This window comes from Oncorhynchus mykiss, chromosome 26 (genome assembly GCF_057628025.1).
Source record: "Oncorhynchus mykiss isolate SJ-2025 chromosome 26, ASM5762802v1, whole genome shotgun sequence".
NCBI classification, from domain to species: Eukaryota; Metazoa; Chordata; class Actinopteri; order Salmoniformes; family Salmonidae; genus Oncorhynchus; species Oncorhynchus mykiss.
Genome location: NC_143047.1, coordinates 7827172 through 7841308, shown reverse-complemented (window position 1 = coordinate 7841308; position 14137 = coordinate 7827172). Strand labels below are relative to the sequence as shown.

The 14137-nt window shown below is 41.0% G+C and overlaps 1 protein-coding gene across 50 annotated transcripts in view; it reads right to left on the bottom strand.

The window, feature by feature from the left end:
* The window catches only part of LOC110506300 (MAP kinase-activating death domain protein), an 82723-nt gene that overhangs the window by 1690 nt on the left and 66896 nt on the right, over positions 1-14137 (bottom strand). For 35 of the 50 annotated variants that reach the window (XM_090221800.1, XM_090221810.1, XM_090221818.1 and 32 more), the window contains 6 exons: positions 13371-13478; positions 12960-13124; positions 12728-12800; positions 11954-12060; positions 8786-8855; positions 1601-1647 (listed from right to left, as the gene is read on the bottom strand). In XM_090221800.1, coding sequence (XP_090077926.1) covers positions 1601-1647; positions 8786-8855; positions 11954-12060; positions 12728-12800; positions 12960-13124; positions 13371-13478 — 570 coding nt within the window. The remainder of the gene's footprint in view (positions 1-1600; positions 1648-8785; positions 8856-11953; positions 12061-12727; positions 12801-12959; positions 13125-13370; positions 13479-14137) is intronic. The other 15 variants (XM_090221825.1, XM_090221827.1, XM_090221830.1 and 12 more) reach the window with 1 other exon arrangement.

Genomic DNA, 14137 nt, shown 5'->3' with positions numbered 1-14137 from the left:
CTGTTTGAGAGCAAGAAAAAAAACAGGGAACATGAGGGAAGTATAGCTATGACCAAGCTACTTGTGGCATAGTTATACTACTTCTGCCGCCTTTCACTTTATTATTTGGTGTCATGGCTCTGTAGAACTAATCGTGTTATGAACAAAAAGGGGATTACATTATTTTAAAATACTTAAGAGATTAAATAAAAAGGCTCCTTCAAAAAAAATAATATTACATGCATTTTAGCAGTAATATCAAAGGGATTACTCTTCATAATCATGTCAGAAGTTTACATATATACACAGTAGCCAAATACATTTAAACTCAGTTTTTCACAAATCCTGACATTTCATCTTAGTAGAAATTCCCTGTCTTAGGTCAGTTAGGATCACCACTTTATTTTAAGAATGTGAAATGTCAGAATAATAGAGTGATTTATTTCAGCTTTTATTTCTTTCATCACATTCCCAGTGGGTCAGAAGTTTATATTCACTCAATTAGTATTTGGTAGCATTGCTTTTACATTTTTTTAAAACTTGGGTCAAACATTTCAGGTAGCCTTCCACAAGCTTCCATAATAAGTTGGGTGAATTTTGGCCCATTCTTCCTGACCGAGCTGGTGTAAATGAGTCAGGTTTGTAGGCCTCCTGGCTCGCACACGCCTTTTCAGTTCTGCCCACAAATTCTCTATAGGATTGAGGTCAGGGCTTTGTGATGGCCACTCCAATAGCTGGACTTCTTTGTCCCCATGGGCAGTTGCAGACCGTAGTCTGGCTTTTTTATGGTGGTTGTGAAGAAATGGCTTCTTCCTTGCTGAGCGGCCTTTCAGGTTATGTCGATATAGGACTTGTTTTACTGTTGATATAGATACTTTTGTACCTGTTTCCTCCAGCATCTTCACAAGGTCCTTTGCTGTTGTTCTGGTACTTTTCGCACCAAAGTACGTTCATCTCTAGGAGAAAGAACGAGTCTCCTTCCTGAGCGGTATGACGGCTGCGTGGTCCCATGGTGTTTATACTTGCATACTATTGTTTGTGATTCGGTCCAAATTCCAAACAAGGCGTTTGGAAATTGCTCCCAAGGATGAACCAGACTTGTGGAGGTACAATTTTTTTCCTGAGGTCTGGGCTGATTTCTTTGGATTTTCCCATGATGTCAAGCAAAGAGGCACTGAGTTTGAAGGTATACCTTAAAATACATCCACAGGTACACCTCCAATTGACTCAAATTATGTCAATTAGCCTAACAGAAGCTTCTAAAGCCATGACATAATTTTCTGGAATTTTACAAGCTGTTTAAAGACACAGTCAACTTAGTGTATGTAAACTTCTGACCCACTGTAATTGTGATACAGTGAATTACCCTGTCTGTAAACAATTGTCGGAAAAATGTATTGTGTCATGCACAAAGTAGATGACCTAACCGACTTGCCAAAACTATAGTTTAACAAGACATTTGTGGAGTGGTTGAAAAACGAGTTTTAATGACTCCAACCAAAGTGTATGTAAACTTCCGACTTCAACTGTATATGCAATGCAGTACTGTTAAAACAGATCTGGTGGCAATTGAATGCCAAGAGTATGGCATTAGCCAAAAGAGCGGAAGAGTTTAACTCACCATGGGTGTCTTGTACTTGTGGATCACCACTTCCTTAGTTTCAGGAACTACAAGTGCAGGTGCAAGAGACAAAACAAAGAATTCAAGAGGTTGAAACCCCCCTTTAAGAAAGAGTGTTAGAGCTGGGTGTTGCAGCGGGTGTTGCATGTGATAAGAGTTTTCAGACTATGAGAGGGTACGCAAAAGAGGCTGTGGGCCAAGAGTCCACACAAGTACTGAACTGGTTCAGAGTTCACACTTAGCACAAAAATGATGCTACCGGATTTGATTTAGGCATATGCTAGATTGGACCGGACACGCTTCACTTGGGCATGATGAAAATCTGAAGTCTAAGACGGTGGATACTCTCATATACTATCTGAAAAAGTGTGGCATTTTCAAAATTACCTTTCTGCCACTGCTAGGTCTAGCAAATATATTTTAAGGGGGAGGGACAGTAGAATCGAAGTGCAACTTTGGGTGGTTCTTGCAGGCAAAATACGTTCTTCGTAAACCATCTCAAATTATTGTCTTTGCGAAGCGAAGTTCAATAATGTGCTAACAATGCACTAAGAAAGCCACTGTAGGTAGCTAGCCAGCTAATAAGCTAGCTAGTGTGCTATCTAGGTGAAGAATCCCCTTCTCCCTCAGTCACCAGCAGGGTTGGGTAGGTTACTTTCTAAATGTAATCTGTTACTACCTGTCCAAAATTGTAATCAGTAAAGTAAACTCAGTAACATAATTGATTACTTTCAGTTAGCTTTGGATTACTTTCCCCTTATGAGGCATTAGAAGCAGTGGTGTGTAGTCATGGATACCAAGGGAAGCCAGGCTTCCTTGAAAAATTGACAAAAAAAATATATTTTGTGTATTTGTTTTCATAATTTTCCTTCAATTCGCAAGAGGCTGAATGTATATCATGGGACACTGAGCCCCTCTGTCTCCGTATGTGTAGGCCATCTATCTATCTGATGCTGTCTGGTCATTGAAATTTTTACTTTCACCTTTATTTAACCAGGTAGGCCAGTTGAGAACAAGTTTTCATTTACAACTGGCCCAGATAAAGCAAAGCAGTGGGACAAAAAAACAACACAGAGTTACACAGTCTTAAAGAGTATGACATTGTTGCCACCTGTAGCATTGAATGCAAGGGAAGCCAGCGAGCATTTGGCCTCCCTTGATAATTTTGTAAAGAAAATAATAGCCAATCAGCGTTGCGCTGAACTGAGTGAGCTCAACTGTGAATGCTCCTGGTGCACCAAAAAAAAAAGTGTCAAGGGACACCAGTTTGGATTTCACATCGCTTCAAGAAAAATACGTAAAATGACAGAAACAACCTCAATTGTTGCATTTCGTGTTGTCCTACGGTGGCTAGCTAGCTAGCTAAAATTGTCCCTTGCCATGGATGGAGTTAGGGATTTGGTTTTACTTAATTCTCCGTACTGACCAATGATTATAAAAGCGATTCTGATCCAACCATAAATTCAGACATTGTGCCCCTGGACCGAGAGGTTGGAAGTTCAATAGCTATGTAGCTACTGTATATGTAGAAGGCTAAATGTTAACTAGCTAATGTTGCCCACGAAAGGAAGTTAGGCTAGCGAGCAAGCATTTTAGCCAGGTAGCCTATGACAACAAAAGATAAAAGTGTATATTGTATGACAGTCATAGAACGTTTCGTCAACATGAATGAGAGGAGGAAGACATTGGTGTTTCTCAACAAATCAAATCAAATTGTATTGGTCACATACACATATTTAGCAGATGTTATTGCGGGTGTAGTGAAATGTTTGTAGTAGGGTGAGTTAACATGTTTTTTTCTGCATGCACACACAAATCAGAACAATGGACAGCCACATCATATTTAGCTCATGTTGATCAGACTATATTGTTTTTTTGGTATATTATAGTTGTCACTATTAGACTAAGCATAGATGATGTTGAAATGTTGAAGTTGAAATGGTGCTGGAATATTGGAGGCGGCGTCTGTTTTCATTGCGATTTGCGTTAACTCTACTTAGTTCTAAATCAATAGTTGTTTAGTTTTCCGAAAATGTCGTAGACATTAACTTGCTTGACCATGCTGTAGGTCAAATATTCCAAACAGCCTACCCGATCGCTCGGAGGCGTCCGCATGGTCCTGGCTTGGCTTCCCCAGTGATATTACCCATGCACCGCTACTGAGAAGAAGACAAAAAGTTTCCAAATGCATTTGGTGATTATCATAGTGGTCTCTGACTGGTGGTCAGACTCACTCAGGTGGAACACACTTAAATGAGAGAAAACGGTGTCATATTTTTCCCCCTACACATATCCTTACATGTAATCCAAAAAGTCATCCTCTAAAGTATCTACAATCTGATTACAATACTTTTGCTATGCCTGTTGTATATCCCCACAGATAACTTTCTACAATTTTGCCTTGCTAACTTATCCCGGTCAGCCTATGCTAGCCTACTCACCTTTATATATTGTCTATTACAAATTAATATATCAGTATTCGGTTACAACATATAGTCCACGTTCCTTGTTTAGCTGCATATTATGTAAGCTTCCATTACTGTTCCTCTGACAGGTCCATTCACCGTTGCGGTAAACCGTGGTCAGAACAGCATTTTGTTATATCCATTACAGGTTTATATTCCATATAATCTTACTTACTATCCCTTTTGTTACCATGTATGCTTACACCCTGCATGTTATTTGTGCCTGTTAATCTCTATGGGGAAATAAAATCACTCACTAGGCTGTAGTCCAAATACGTGATTTTTAGTCCCTCAGCCCTTTGTCTAGTAACTTTCCCTCTGGGAATCCCCATTGAAACCGGATGTAGTTTTATTGCCACCTTAAATGGAGGTCCAATTCACAAACGTTGCCCCCTTGGCCCTCGATTTTGCTCGACAGAGCGAGTGAAGAACTTGCCACTTGCAGGGTTGATATGACCCACAATTCAATACAAACTGTAGTCACATGTCAAACTCTGGTGGCAGCAAAGTTTTACATTTAATCAACAAGGCTGCATTTTCAGCATGCCAGAAAAAAATATGAACCTAGCTTGATAAAAAAAAACGTATCTAGACAACATTGATTTTAGCGTTGGAAAATTGTCTTAGTCTCATTGTGAGGAGCCTATAAAACCGTAGATTTATAAACATATTTTGTGGAATTATGAAATTTGTATATACAACCGGCCGTGATTGGGAGTCCCAATTGGCCCTTAGGTTTGTTGTTTTTAAGTTCAAACTTCAAGATTTCCACCAAGGACGTTGCCTCTTCGATCAACACTCTCCCTCGCTTGGGCAAGGGACATTTAAGGAACACTCAGACGTGATGATGTAAAATGCCATTCAAGGGCTTAGAGTTCAGGGCCGAGGGCGGTCTACTTTGAGTTTGTAACGCAGCCTTTAAGAGTTGTCGTTTTCTAGCACCGTCCTATTTGGCATGTTCACGGATGTCAGTCAGCCTTTGCAATTAGAGCCATTACAGGGCTCGCCTGCTGCCTACCTATGTCAATGTTTCATCTAGTGAATTATTATACGTTACTAATATTGTATTATCATTCCTTTTCTCTAGTAGAAATTTGCACAACTACATATTCACCATTATTCTGGTTATTGTGTAATTAAAGTGTTCACAGTGAATCAACGGCTTGCATCGTCTCTTTGACCGAAGACACAGGGGGCTAGGGTCGCACTCCCAGGGCATAACGCACATAGTATTCCACAAGCTATGCTGACTGGCAAACAGCCACCTACCTCTAAGTTAGGTAGCTAGCCATCATCTTTCAAGCTAAATATGGAAAACTGCATGTGACAATATAACTTGGGGACAGTTTGGTTATGTTTCCACCATGTTTGCATACCGGACTACCATCTTGAAGACTGTCTGCATAGTTCACCAGAGATGAGATCGCAAAGTTAGAGAATTTAGTCTGCCCAGTCCACAGCAAGCGGCCAACTGCAAACAGCTCTGACAAACAGCTGGCAAGTTTGTTTATTTAGCTTAGTTTCCGAGAACCACCCAAACTTCGACCTCGCTTCTAGCTTGCCGCCAGCTTTATCCTTGTGGTACATGTCAAACAGTATACCTGTATGAGCTGGCTCAGTTTCTCACCTGATAAAAACTATATATACACACTACAGTTCAAAAGTTTGGGTTCACTTAGAAATGTCCTTGTTTTTGAAAGAAAAACACCCATATAAATTAACATTAAATTGATCAGAAATACAGTGTAGACATGGTTAATGTTGGAAATTACTATTGTAGCTGGAAACGGCGCACAGAGGCCCAGAGGCAAAAATCACTCCTGTGTTCCAATGGCCCGTTGTGCTAGCTAATCCAAGTTGATCATTTTAAAAGGCTAATTGATCAGAAAACCCTGCCTAGAAAGCCAGCATCCCGGAGTCGCCTCTTCACTGTTGACGTTGAGACTGGTGTTTTGCGAGTATTATTTAATGAAGCTGCCAGTGGAGGACTTGTGAAGCGTCTGTTTCTCAAACTAGACACTAATGTACTGGACCTCTTGCACAGTTGTGCACCGGGGCCTCATACTATTTATTTTCTGGTTAGGGCCAGTTTGCTCTGTTCTGTGAAGGAGGTAGTACACAGCGTTGTATGATATCTTCAGTTTCTTAGCAATTTCTCGCATGGAATAGCCTTCATTTCTCAGAACAAGAATAGACGAGTTTGAGCCTGTAATCGAACCCACAAATGCTAATGCTCCAGACACTCAACTAGTCTAAAGAAGGACAGTTTTATTGCTTCTTTAATCAACACAGCAGTTTTCAGATGTGCTAACATAATTGCAAAAGGGTTTCTTAATGATCAATTAGCCTTTTAAAATTATAAACTTGGATTAGCTAACACAATGTGGCATTGGGACACAGGAGTGATGGTTGCTGATAATGGGCCTCTGTGCGCCTAGGTAGATATTCCATCAAATAAAATCAGCCGTTTTCAGCTACAATAGTCATTTCCAACATTAACAATGTCTACACTGTATTTCTGATCAATTTGATGTTATTTTAATGGACAAAATATGTTTTTCTTTCAAAAACAAGGAAACGTCTAAGTGACCCCAAACTTTTGAACAGTAGTGTAGGTTCTGTTGTTTCCTAAAAAGTGTTTTTTACTGCCCCCATTACTTACTGTTCCTAGATTTGTTTTGGTGAATAGATTCAACTGTTTGTAGCAGCAAGCCATTCGAATACAGGCATCCAAATGATTGTGTAAAGAAGGACATATGTGGCCCACGGAAAAGGAAAGAATGCACACTAATGCCTTGAAAATACAAAAAACAAATCAGAGTCACACAGTGAGAGCAAATGTGTACAGCAACAACAATGTGAAACAAATGTGGAGAATGGGAAAGAAACAAAGCAAGACATTATAGGGGAAAAAAGTGTGCCAACCAAGAAACTGACTGCTTAAAGACACAAATACATAAGTTGTTAAAGGGATACTTCAGGATTTTGGCATGGAGGCCCTTTACCTACTTCCCCACTGTTAGATTAACTCATTGATACAATTTTTATGTCTCTGCGTGCAGTTTGAAGGAAGTTGCTAACTATAACAATTGCAAGCTAGCGTTTGCGTGATGACTGGAAGTTTATGGGCTCACAAAACGACATCCACACAAATGGTATCCACGAGTTCATCTGACTCTGGGGAAGTAGACTGCCAAAATCCCAAAGTGTCCTTTTAATGAGGCCCAACTCCCTAGACCACGTTCAAAGCCAGTGTCAGTGGACAGACTTTTCATTAGTAACTGGGAACCCTTGAAAGAGGGGACAGCGATAAAAAGGGGGAGGGAATGGGGGGGCAGTCAAAGCCCTCTGCTCCCCACATTGTCAAGTCAAGTAGCCAGGATCCTTGGCCTCGAAACCGCAACGCATTGAGGAAAAAAAACAACACTAGAGGGGTTTGCTTTAAAAAAATACAAAAAAAGTGATGGAGAGGGGCAGAAAGTTTCAGTTTAATAAACTGTCAGGACAGGCAGAAACCCAGCCAAGGTTTACAAGAAAGGAACGAGGGGGATTCTGCGTAAAGAAGGAGGGGCATGAGAGAAGGCGGGAGCGGAGAGGAGGAATGCTCTTAAGTGAGGAAAGGAGAAGAGAAAGGTGACAGCACTTTACCTGCTGGAGAATGAAGGTTTTCATAGCGGCAAGGATGAGGGTGACGTATTACAAAAGCAGCACAGAGACACGGCAGTAACCCAGTCCAGCGCTGATATTAATGGGGGCTATAACCTCACAGATCTAGGCCTCTCCTAACAATCTCATTGGTCACTGGTTGTCTGTTTCAAATATGGCAGTGTAAAAAAGACACAATAAACCATCTACTGTACTCATCTGGAAGGAAAAATGCTCTAAATATCTAAATACTAGCCCTGGTCTCAGGAAAGGAATCCCCAGTCACATTTAGCAGGCACCATTGAGAGAAAACGTTTTGAAAATGGCTGAGATCCTACCTGAACGTGCCTAAGAAAGTACAATTTCCTTTTCTTTCTGAATTTGTTTTTTTTGTGTGCCTATTCAATGCAACCCAAATGTGGCTATATCCAACAAGTTAGCATCCTTCTATCCTGAAGATCGAGCGAGATAATTCAGCTTCAACTGAGAACATCATTAACGTGTGCGTCCTTTATTCTTAATGAGCGTTTAAAACAGTTCAAATACGATCTGTGGCTCCGCTTCCCTCTGCTCTGGGCTTTGATGAATTTCCCTCTCATGCACATAGCATCTTACTTGCTCGAGTGAACCCTAAAACGATTTCCTACCCTAAAGCTCTAACTTCCATCATTTGATCCTTACAAAAATCTGATGCAGAAACAAGCGGTGCATCAAGTCTTCCATCTTAACACAGCAGGCCTGACACCTAAAACCTCATGGTTAAAAACTAAAAACACAGCAAATAAAGACAAACCTCACAAATAGGGCTGTTTTGTCTTGTTTTATAATCAGCAATAAATATGAAAATAAGCAAACATTCATATTTGTGAGGGCTGAACTTCTCAAATTGCCAAATGAAACTAGCTAAATCTAGCACAGACTATATTTGCCCTGAGGTAAGCAAGAGCTGTTGTGAATCCACTGAACCCCGAGTCGTTACAGTTGCTAACTCTGTGCGTCAGCGTTTTCGTCTGTCGTGAAGCTGAGTTACTGCCGTGTCGAGTGCAGACCTAGAATCAATAGATGTGGTAATTACCAAATTCCTCCAGGACAAAGACTCCCTTCACAGTATTGCACTTTTTAATGTGATTCAGCTCTATGAAAACCTAAAACAAAAAAAACAAAAAAAAACAACAAGACAGAACATTAGTAACTCAATGACAACATGCTGAAATGAAACATTTCAGAGAGAAAATGAACAACGTTAAATTATCATCTAGTCAATACTAAAAGGGAAAGAAATACAAAAGATGGTATATGCAAGCTTTTAAAACGCTACAAAATGAAATAGGACAGCACAGAACAGAACTTTCCATGTTTGAATGCTTACATGGGCTGGGGCTGGTTGAGTAGAAATGCATTGTGGGAAGGTCTATGATGAAGTGAGTGCTATTAATGATTACTGGCTGAATGAAACTATAATATGGTCATTTGTTCACACTATAGTGCCTTAGATAAAGTGTGCATCAGCAAAGCTATTGTGGCCATTTGTTGTCAACAGTGAAGCAATGGCGACTGCTAATTCATTTCCGTTTTCCCTACTGATGCAAATGCACTGTGGCCCATGTAATGCTTAGCATACATGGAAATTCCATATGAAAACAGAGATGAGGACACATAAAATAAAGTTGACCACACACAGCTAAAGAAATTGAGGGGAAAAATAACCCCCCCCCCCCCCCAAAAAAAGTCATAACCGCTAACAAGCAAACACGGCAGAGGTTGTGTACCTTCCGCTTCTTGCAGGGGGAGAGAGCATGGAAGAGAAACGGTTTGGATTATTATCGGACAGAAGAGCACAAACACTGGACGGCGCTCAAAGAGGGCGCTGCACCATCAACCTAATGGACGGGACTTAACGTATTAACAGCTATCAATGCTAATATGCCTGTCACAGAAAAGTCTACTGGAATGATGAAGTGCTAAACTACAAAAGGTGGAAAAATAACTACTGAAAGTTGGTCTAGTCTATACTTTAAACAGCTGGACTTTTTTTTGGTTCGTTCCTGGGCCTAACCCAGAAAATGACATAATTACTACCAGTTTACCAAAACCAACACTCTGGTTGTAATTCCATCATTTCAACCAGTTTTGATGGCTGGGAACCCATTCCCGCCCCCAGTGCCCTCCATGCCCCCTCCTCCAGCAACGAGGGCTGGCACCAACAGCTCAGTAGTACAGGTACAAGAGGGCAGTCAGCCACATCGCCTCCCCAACAAAACAGGCTGCCACCTATAACAACCTCACCCCTCTGTAACATGCCTGCGTATTTAACCCTACGGTGACCTGTCTGTCACTGGAAGCTTGGGTGGGCCTGCACTGGCAAAACGTAATGGGTTGGGCATGAACTATTATATGAAAAAGTTCTTTAAAACAAGACAGTTAAGTGTTTGTTTTAAAAAAAAAATGTATTGCATGAATGATGTCTATGAATATGACATCTACTACTGGTGCATGAGCTCCTGCAGAGCTGACGGTGGGGAAAAAAAGAGGTGGTTTGAACTTTCCAAGCAGCACGTATGTGTTGTTCCTAAAAGGTAAATTAGGTTAAGTGTCTGTAGTAGGGAAAGGGTATTACAACATTATGACTGTTGTACCCTTGTTCAATTCGATGATGATGTAACTGTTCTTCAACCATAGCAATGTGTTCTAACCTGTTAGGTGTTGCTTCAAAAAGAAGGCACAATCAAAACACACTCTCGATTGGCCACTGCGATGTCTAGCCTTAATTCCTTTCAATTAGGTGCACTGTGTGATCTAAAGAAATCAAGAAGGCAGTTCAAAGAGCTAGGACCTTTCATAAAGAATGTAGTGGTCAAAAACATTGTTTTCTATTCTACTACAGTAGAGTATTACTTTATGAGTAGGCATTCCCATGTGTTGATTCAATGCGTTTTTGCCCCAATCCTACAGTGTGATATGTCCAGTGTGTTTCTTCACTATGGTTATATTAAATGAGTGCCACTCCTATGACCCTCAATCATTGGCGGAGCAATTGTATAATTGTTATTTCAGAACCAAGCATTTCCTTTGGGTCCAAAAATATCTACTTGTGGACTGAGGTCAATTATATTCTTACTCAAGTTGATTCAGGAAATGGAATTGCCCCAACCCCAAAAGTTGTGAATACTTGAGGTATTTTTCATCTAACTTTAATATGCAGGTCAAGGGGACAAAACTTTCAAAGAACGGTAAAATAAAATGGCAATTATTAATGAAAAGTCTTTGCACAAGGTCATCTGTCTTACCTCTGATGCACAAATCACTCTTACACAAACAGAACACTTGCCTTCCCCCAGAAACGACAAGGTTTGGGCACCACAACTAAGAATGCTAAGCATGAACAGAATATTTTTGTATTTGTATATATATATTTTTTTAAATGTCCAATTATGAGATTATATATATATATATATATAAAAATAAATAAAAAAGTACCCCTTTTTTCTTCCCAATTTCATGATATCCAATTGGTAGTTACAGTCTTGTCCCATCGCTGCAACTCCCATACGGACTCGTGAGAGGCGAAAGTCGAGAGCCACGCGTCCACCGAAACATGACCTGCCAAGCCGCACTGCTTCATGACACACTGCTCGCTTAACCCGGAAGTCAGCCGGGGGAAACAGTGTACAGCTGGGGACCGGAAGTCCGCATGCATGCCAAACTCTCCCCTAACCTGGACGACACTGGGCCAATTGTGCGCCGTCTCATGGTTCTCCCGGTCGCAGCCGGCTGCGACACAGCCCGGGATTGAACCCGGATCTGTAGTGACGCCTCTAGCACTGCGATGCAATGCCTTAGACCGCTGCGCCACTCGGGAGGCCTTTAACAGAAATGTTTAAGTGGATATGTGTTTTCATCTTGAAACATACATCTTAGTGACTGCACAAATAAATCATAACATATTTTAAATCATAGAAAGACAAAGCACAAAAATGAGTTATTCCTCTAAGGTCCTGATCAAAACAGTGACTGGTACTCTGCTTTTTCACTCAATTCAGTAGGCTATAAAAATGTATCAATGTCAAAGATAAATGCCTTCTATTCTCTCTTTTTTTTAAAGGGACCTTAGAGGAAGTGAGCCACTGTGTGTGTGTGAGAGAGAGAGAAAGAAAACAGAAAACGAGGAGAAGAATTGCGGTGGTTGGAAGGAGGTTAAATGGTTTTGCGTGTGCGTGTGTATGTGGTAATACAGGCCTCCTACCTGGCTGTGCATGAATTTGAGGTTGATGCCTTCCAGGGTGACTTGCAGCAGTCCTCCCTCGCCAGTCTTCATGTCCTGCACAGGGAACTCTCCACCCAGCTCTGGACCTATGGAGAGAGGGGCAGATCGCTTAAACCAAAGGATCCCTCCCCTACCCATTCCGCTGTACATCTCTTTTGAAAAGTGTTAATGATGACAGACAGAAAAGTCTTTACTTGGCCTTCTGAGCTGATTGACTCAAATGGTTATAGAATTTAATGGACGATAAAGCAGTAGGGTAGAGCTCACCTTCACTCAGAGTTATTCCTACATCCCAAAGTTTTACTTTTCCATAGACTAAGGAACTAATACTAACTGTTATTAGCCCCTAGTGTAGCGGTATACAAACTTCTTCATCGGGGACCCCTTTTTTTTGGCCAAATGTAATGACAACCGTAAAAATCGGCACATTTCCATTTTTACACGAACAAATAACCTTTTTTCATGACATTTTCATCTCTCCTATTGAAATGAAAAGAAACCAATAAATACATTTACTCAATAATTCATTTTTCAAATGATCTTTCTCAAAAAGGTTTGTATATTATCTCATACATTAATCTGTACTCTTCATTTCTTTTAAATATATTTTGGTGGCCCCACTGTAATTCCCCTAGATCCCGACCCAGACTTTGAATACCACTGCCCTAGGGCCATCCATTTTCAAAACGCAGGGCAAGAATACATTGGTGGTGCCTCAAAGAAAGACTCCAGCCAACGTGCACACCCACATACCTGGTTTAATGCTCTGCTGTCGGGCAGCAGCTCTTTCCATGCTGTCCTTCACACAGTAATACAATTCGCGACACTAGACAACAAAACATTTGAATTTCAGATTATGGAATACAAAAAGTGGCTGTACAAAGTCTGACACGAAAGTCACAATTTACAGTCACCTTAATCACAGGTTCCACTAACACGGAGATCAAAGGTGTTCATACTCGAAGCGCTAACGGTAGCGGCTCACCTTCTTGGTGTAGAACTTGTTGAGTTGGGTCTCCTGGCCATTGCGTCTCCACAGACACAGGACCTTGGTCTTGGGGCAGTAGGTCATGTTGATGAGCTTCTCATACCACCAGCGCTCATACACTGTGCCGATGTTGCTGCGCAAGACTATACAGTCGTCACACACCTGAATGGGGGAAATGGACAGAGGCAAAGGATGCAATTATTTGATATCCACTGTAGAGCTAAACTGATCTACTGAAACTACAAATTGCAGAGTTTTGACAGTTCTTGACGATGATTTGTAAATTCGATCTATTCAGATACTCGTCGGGCCATCTCTGGGGGCACAATAAAAAAAAACATGAACAAGGCCAACTGCATGTACAAGGAAGGGCCAGGAAAGTGAATGCTGAAAGTGTCTTTCTCATACCTCCATGAAGAAGATGTCCCCCGTGGTATCTGTCCCAGCATGCACCACGAAGGTCTGCTTCTTGATGTGACGGCTTCCGCTAGGTCTGATGGACAGCTCGCGACCATTCTGAAATGTGAGTGAACAAGACTTTTTACCCTTCTCCTACAATTTCTGCGGCCCCGTGGAAATCTAATTAACATAATAAATAAAATCCCCATCAAAATGTATCTGTTTAAGCTAGAGATATGTTGTTAATTTCTTTTTTTGCATGGGCTGCGTCTCAATCCACCGCATCCGCCGAGATCGCCCTCCACATCTGTGGTGAAAGGTGGCAGAATTAGAAGAACGGTGTTTGTCAGACCATGAGATATCCAGAAAATCAGTCTTCTCAGAAAAACGTCTGTAGCATCTGAATGGTTTGGCCTATAAAACTATTATGACTCATGAACCCGATGGTGTTCTCCGTTTTGCTCTACGAAGTTGATACATCCCCTTCTGCCAACTTCTGTCTGTAGCCTCCGAACAGTTTGGGCTACACAGTAATATGACCCCTCTCTGTGGAAAGACGAGTCTCTCACAAACACGTTCATGTTGGTTGTTTTACTCTAGGATGCCCACAAGGCCTCAAGACTCATCTGAAGGTCCCCGGTATCAGTTTTTTTTTAAAAATCAATGGAGATTGTTAATTGCCTTGAATAAGGGGTTAAATACATGCAAAAAATATTTAAATAAATAATACATTTCCTGATCTTTCTTATATCTTTCAGATATAGGACAGAATTTCC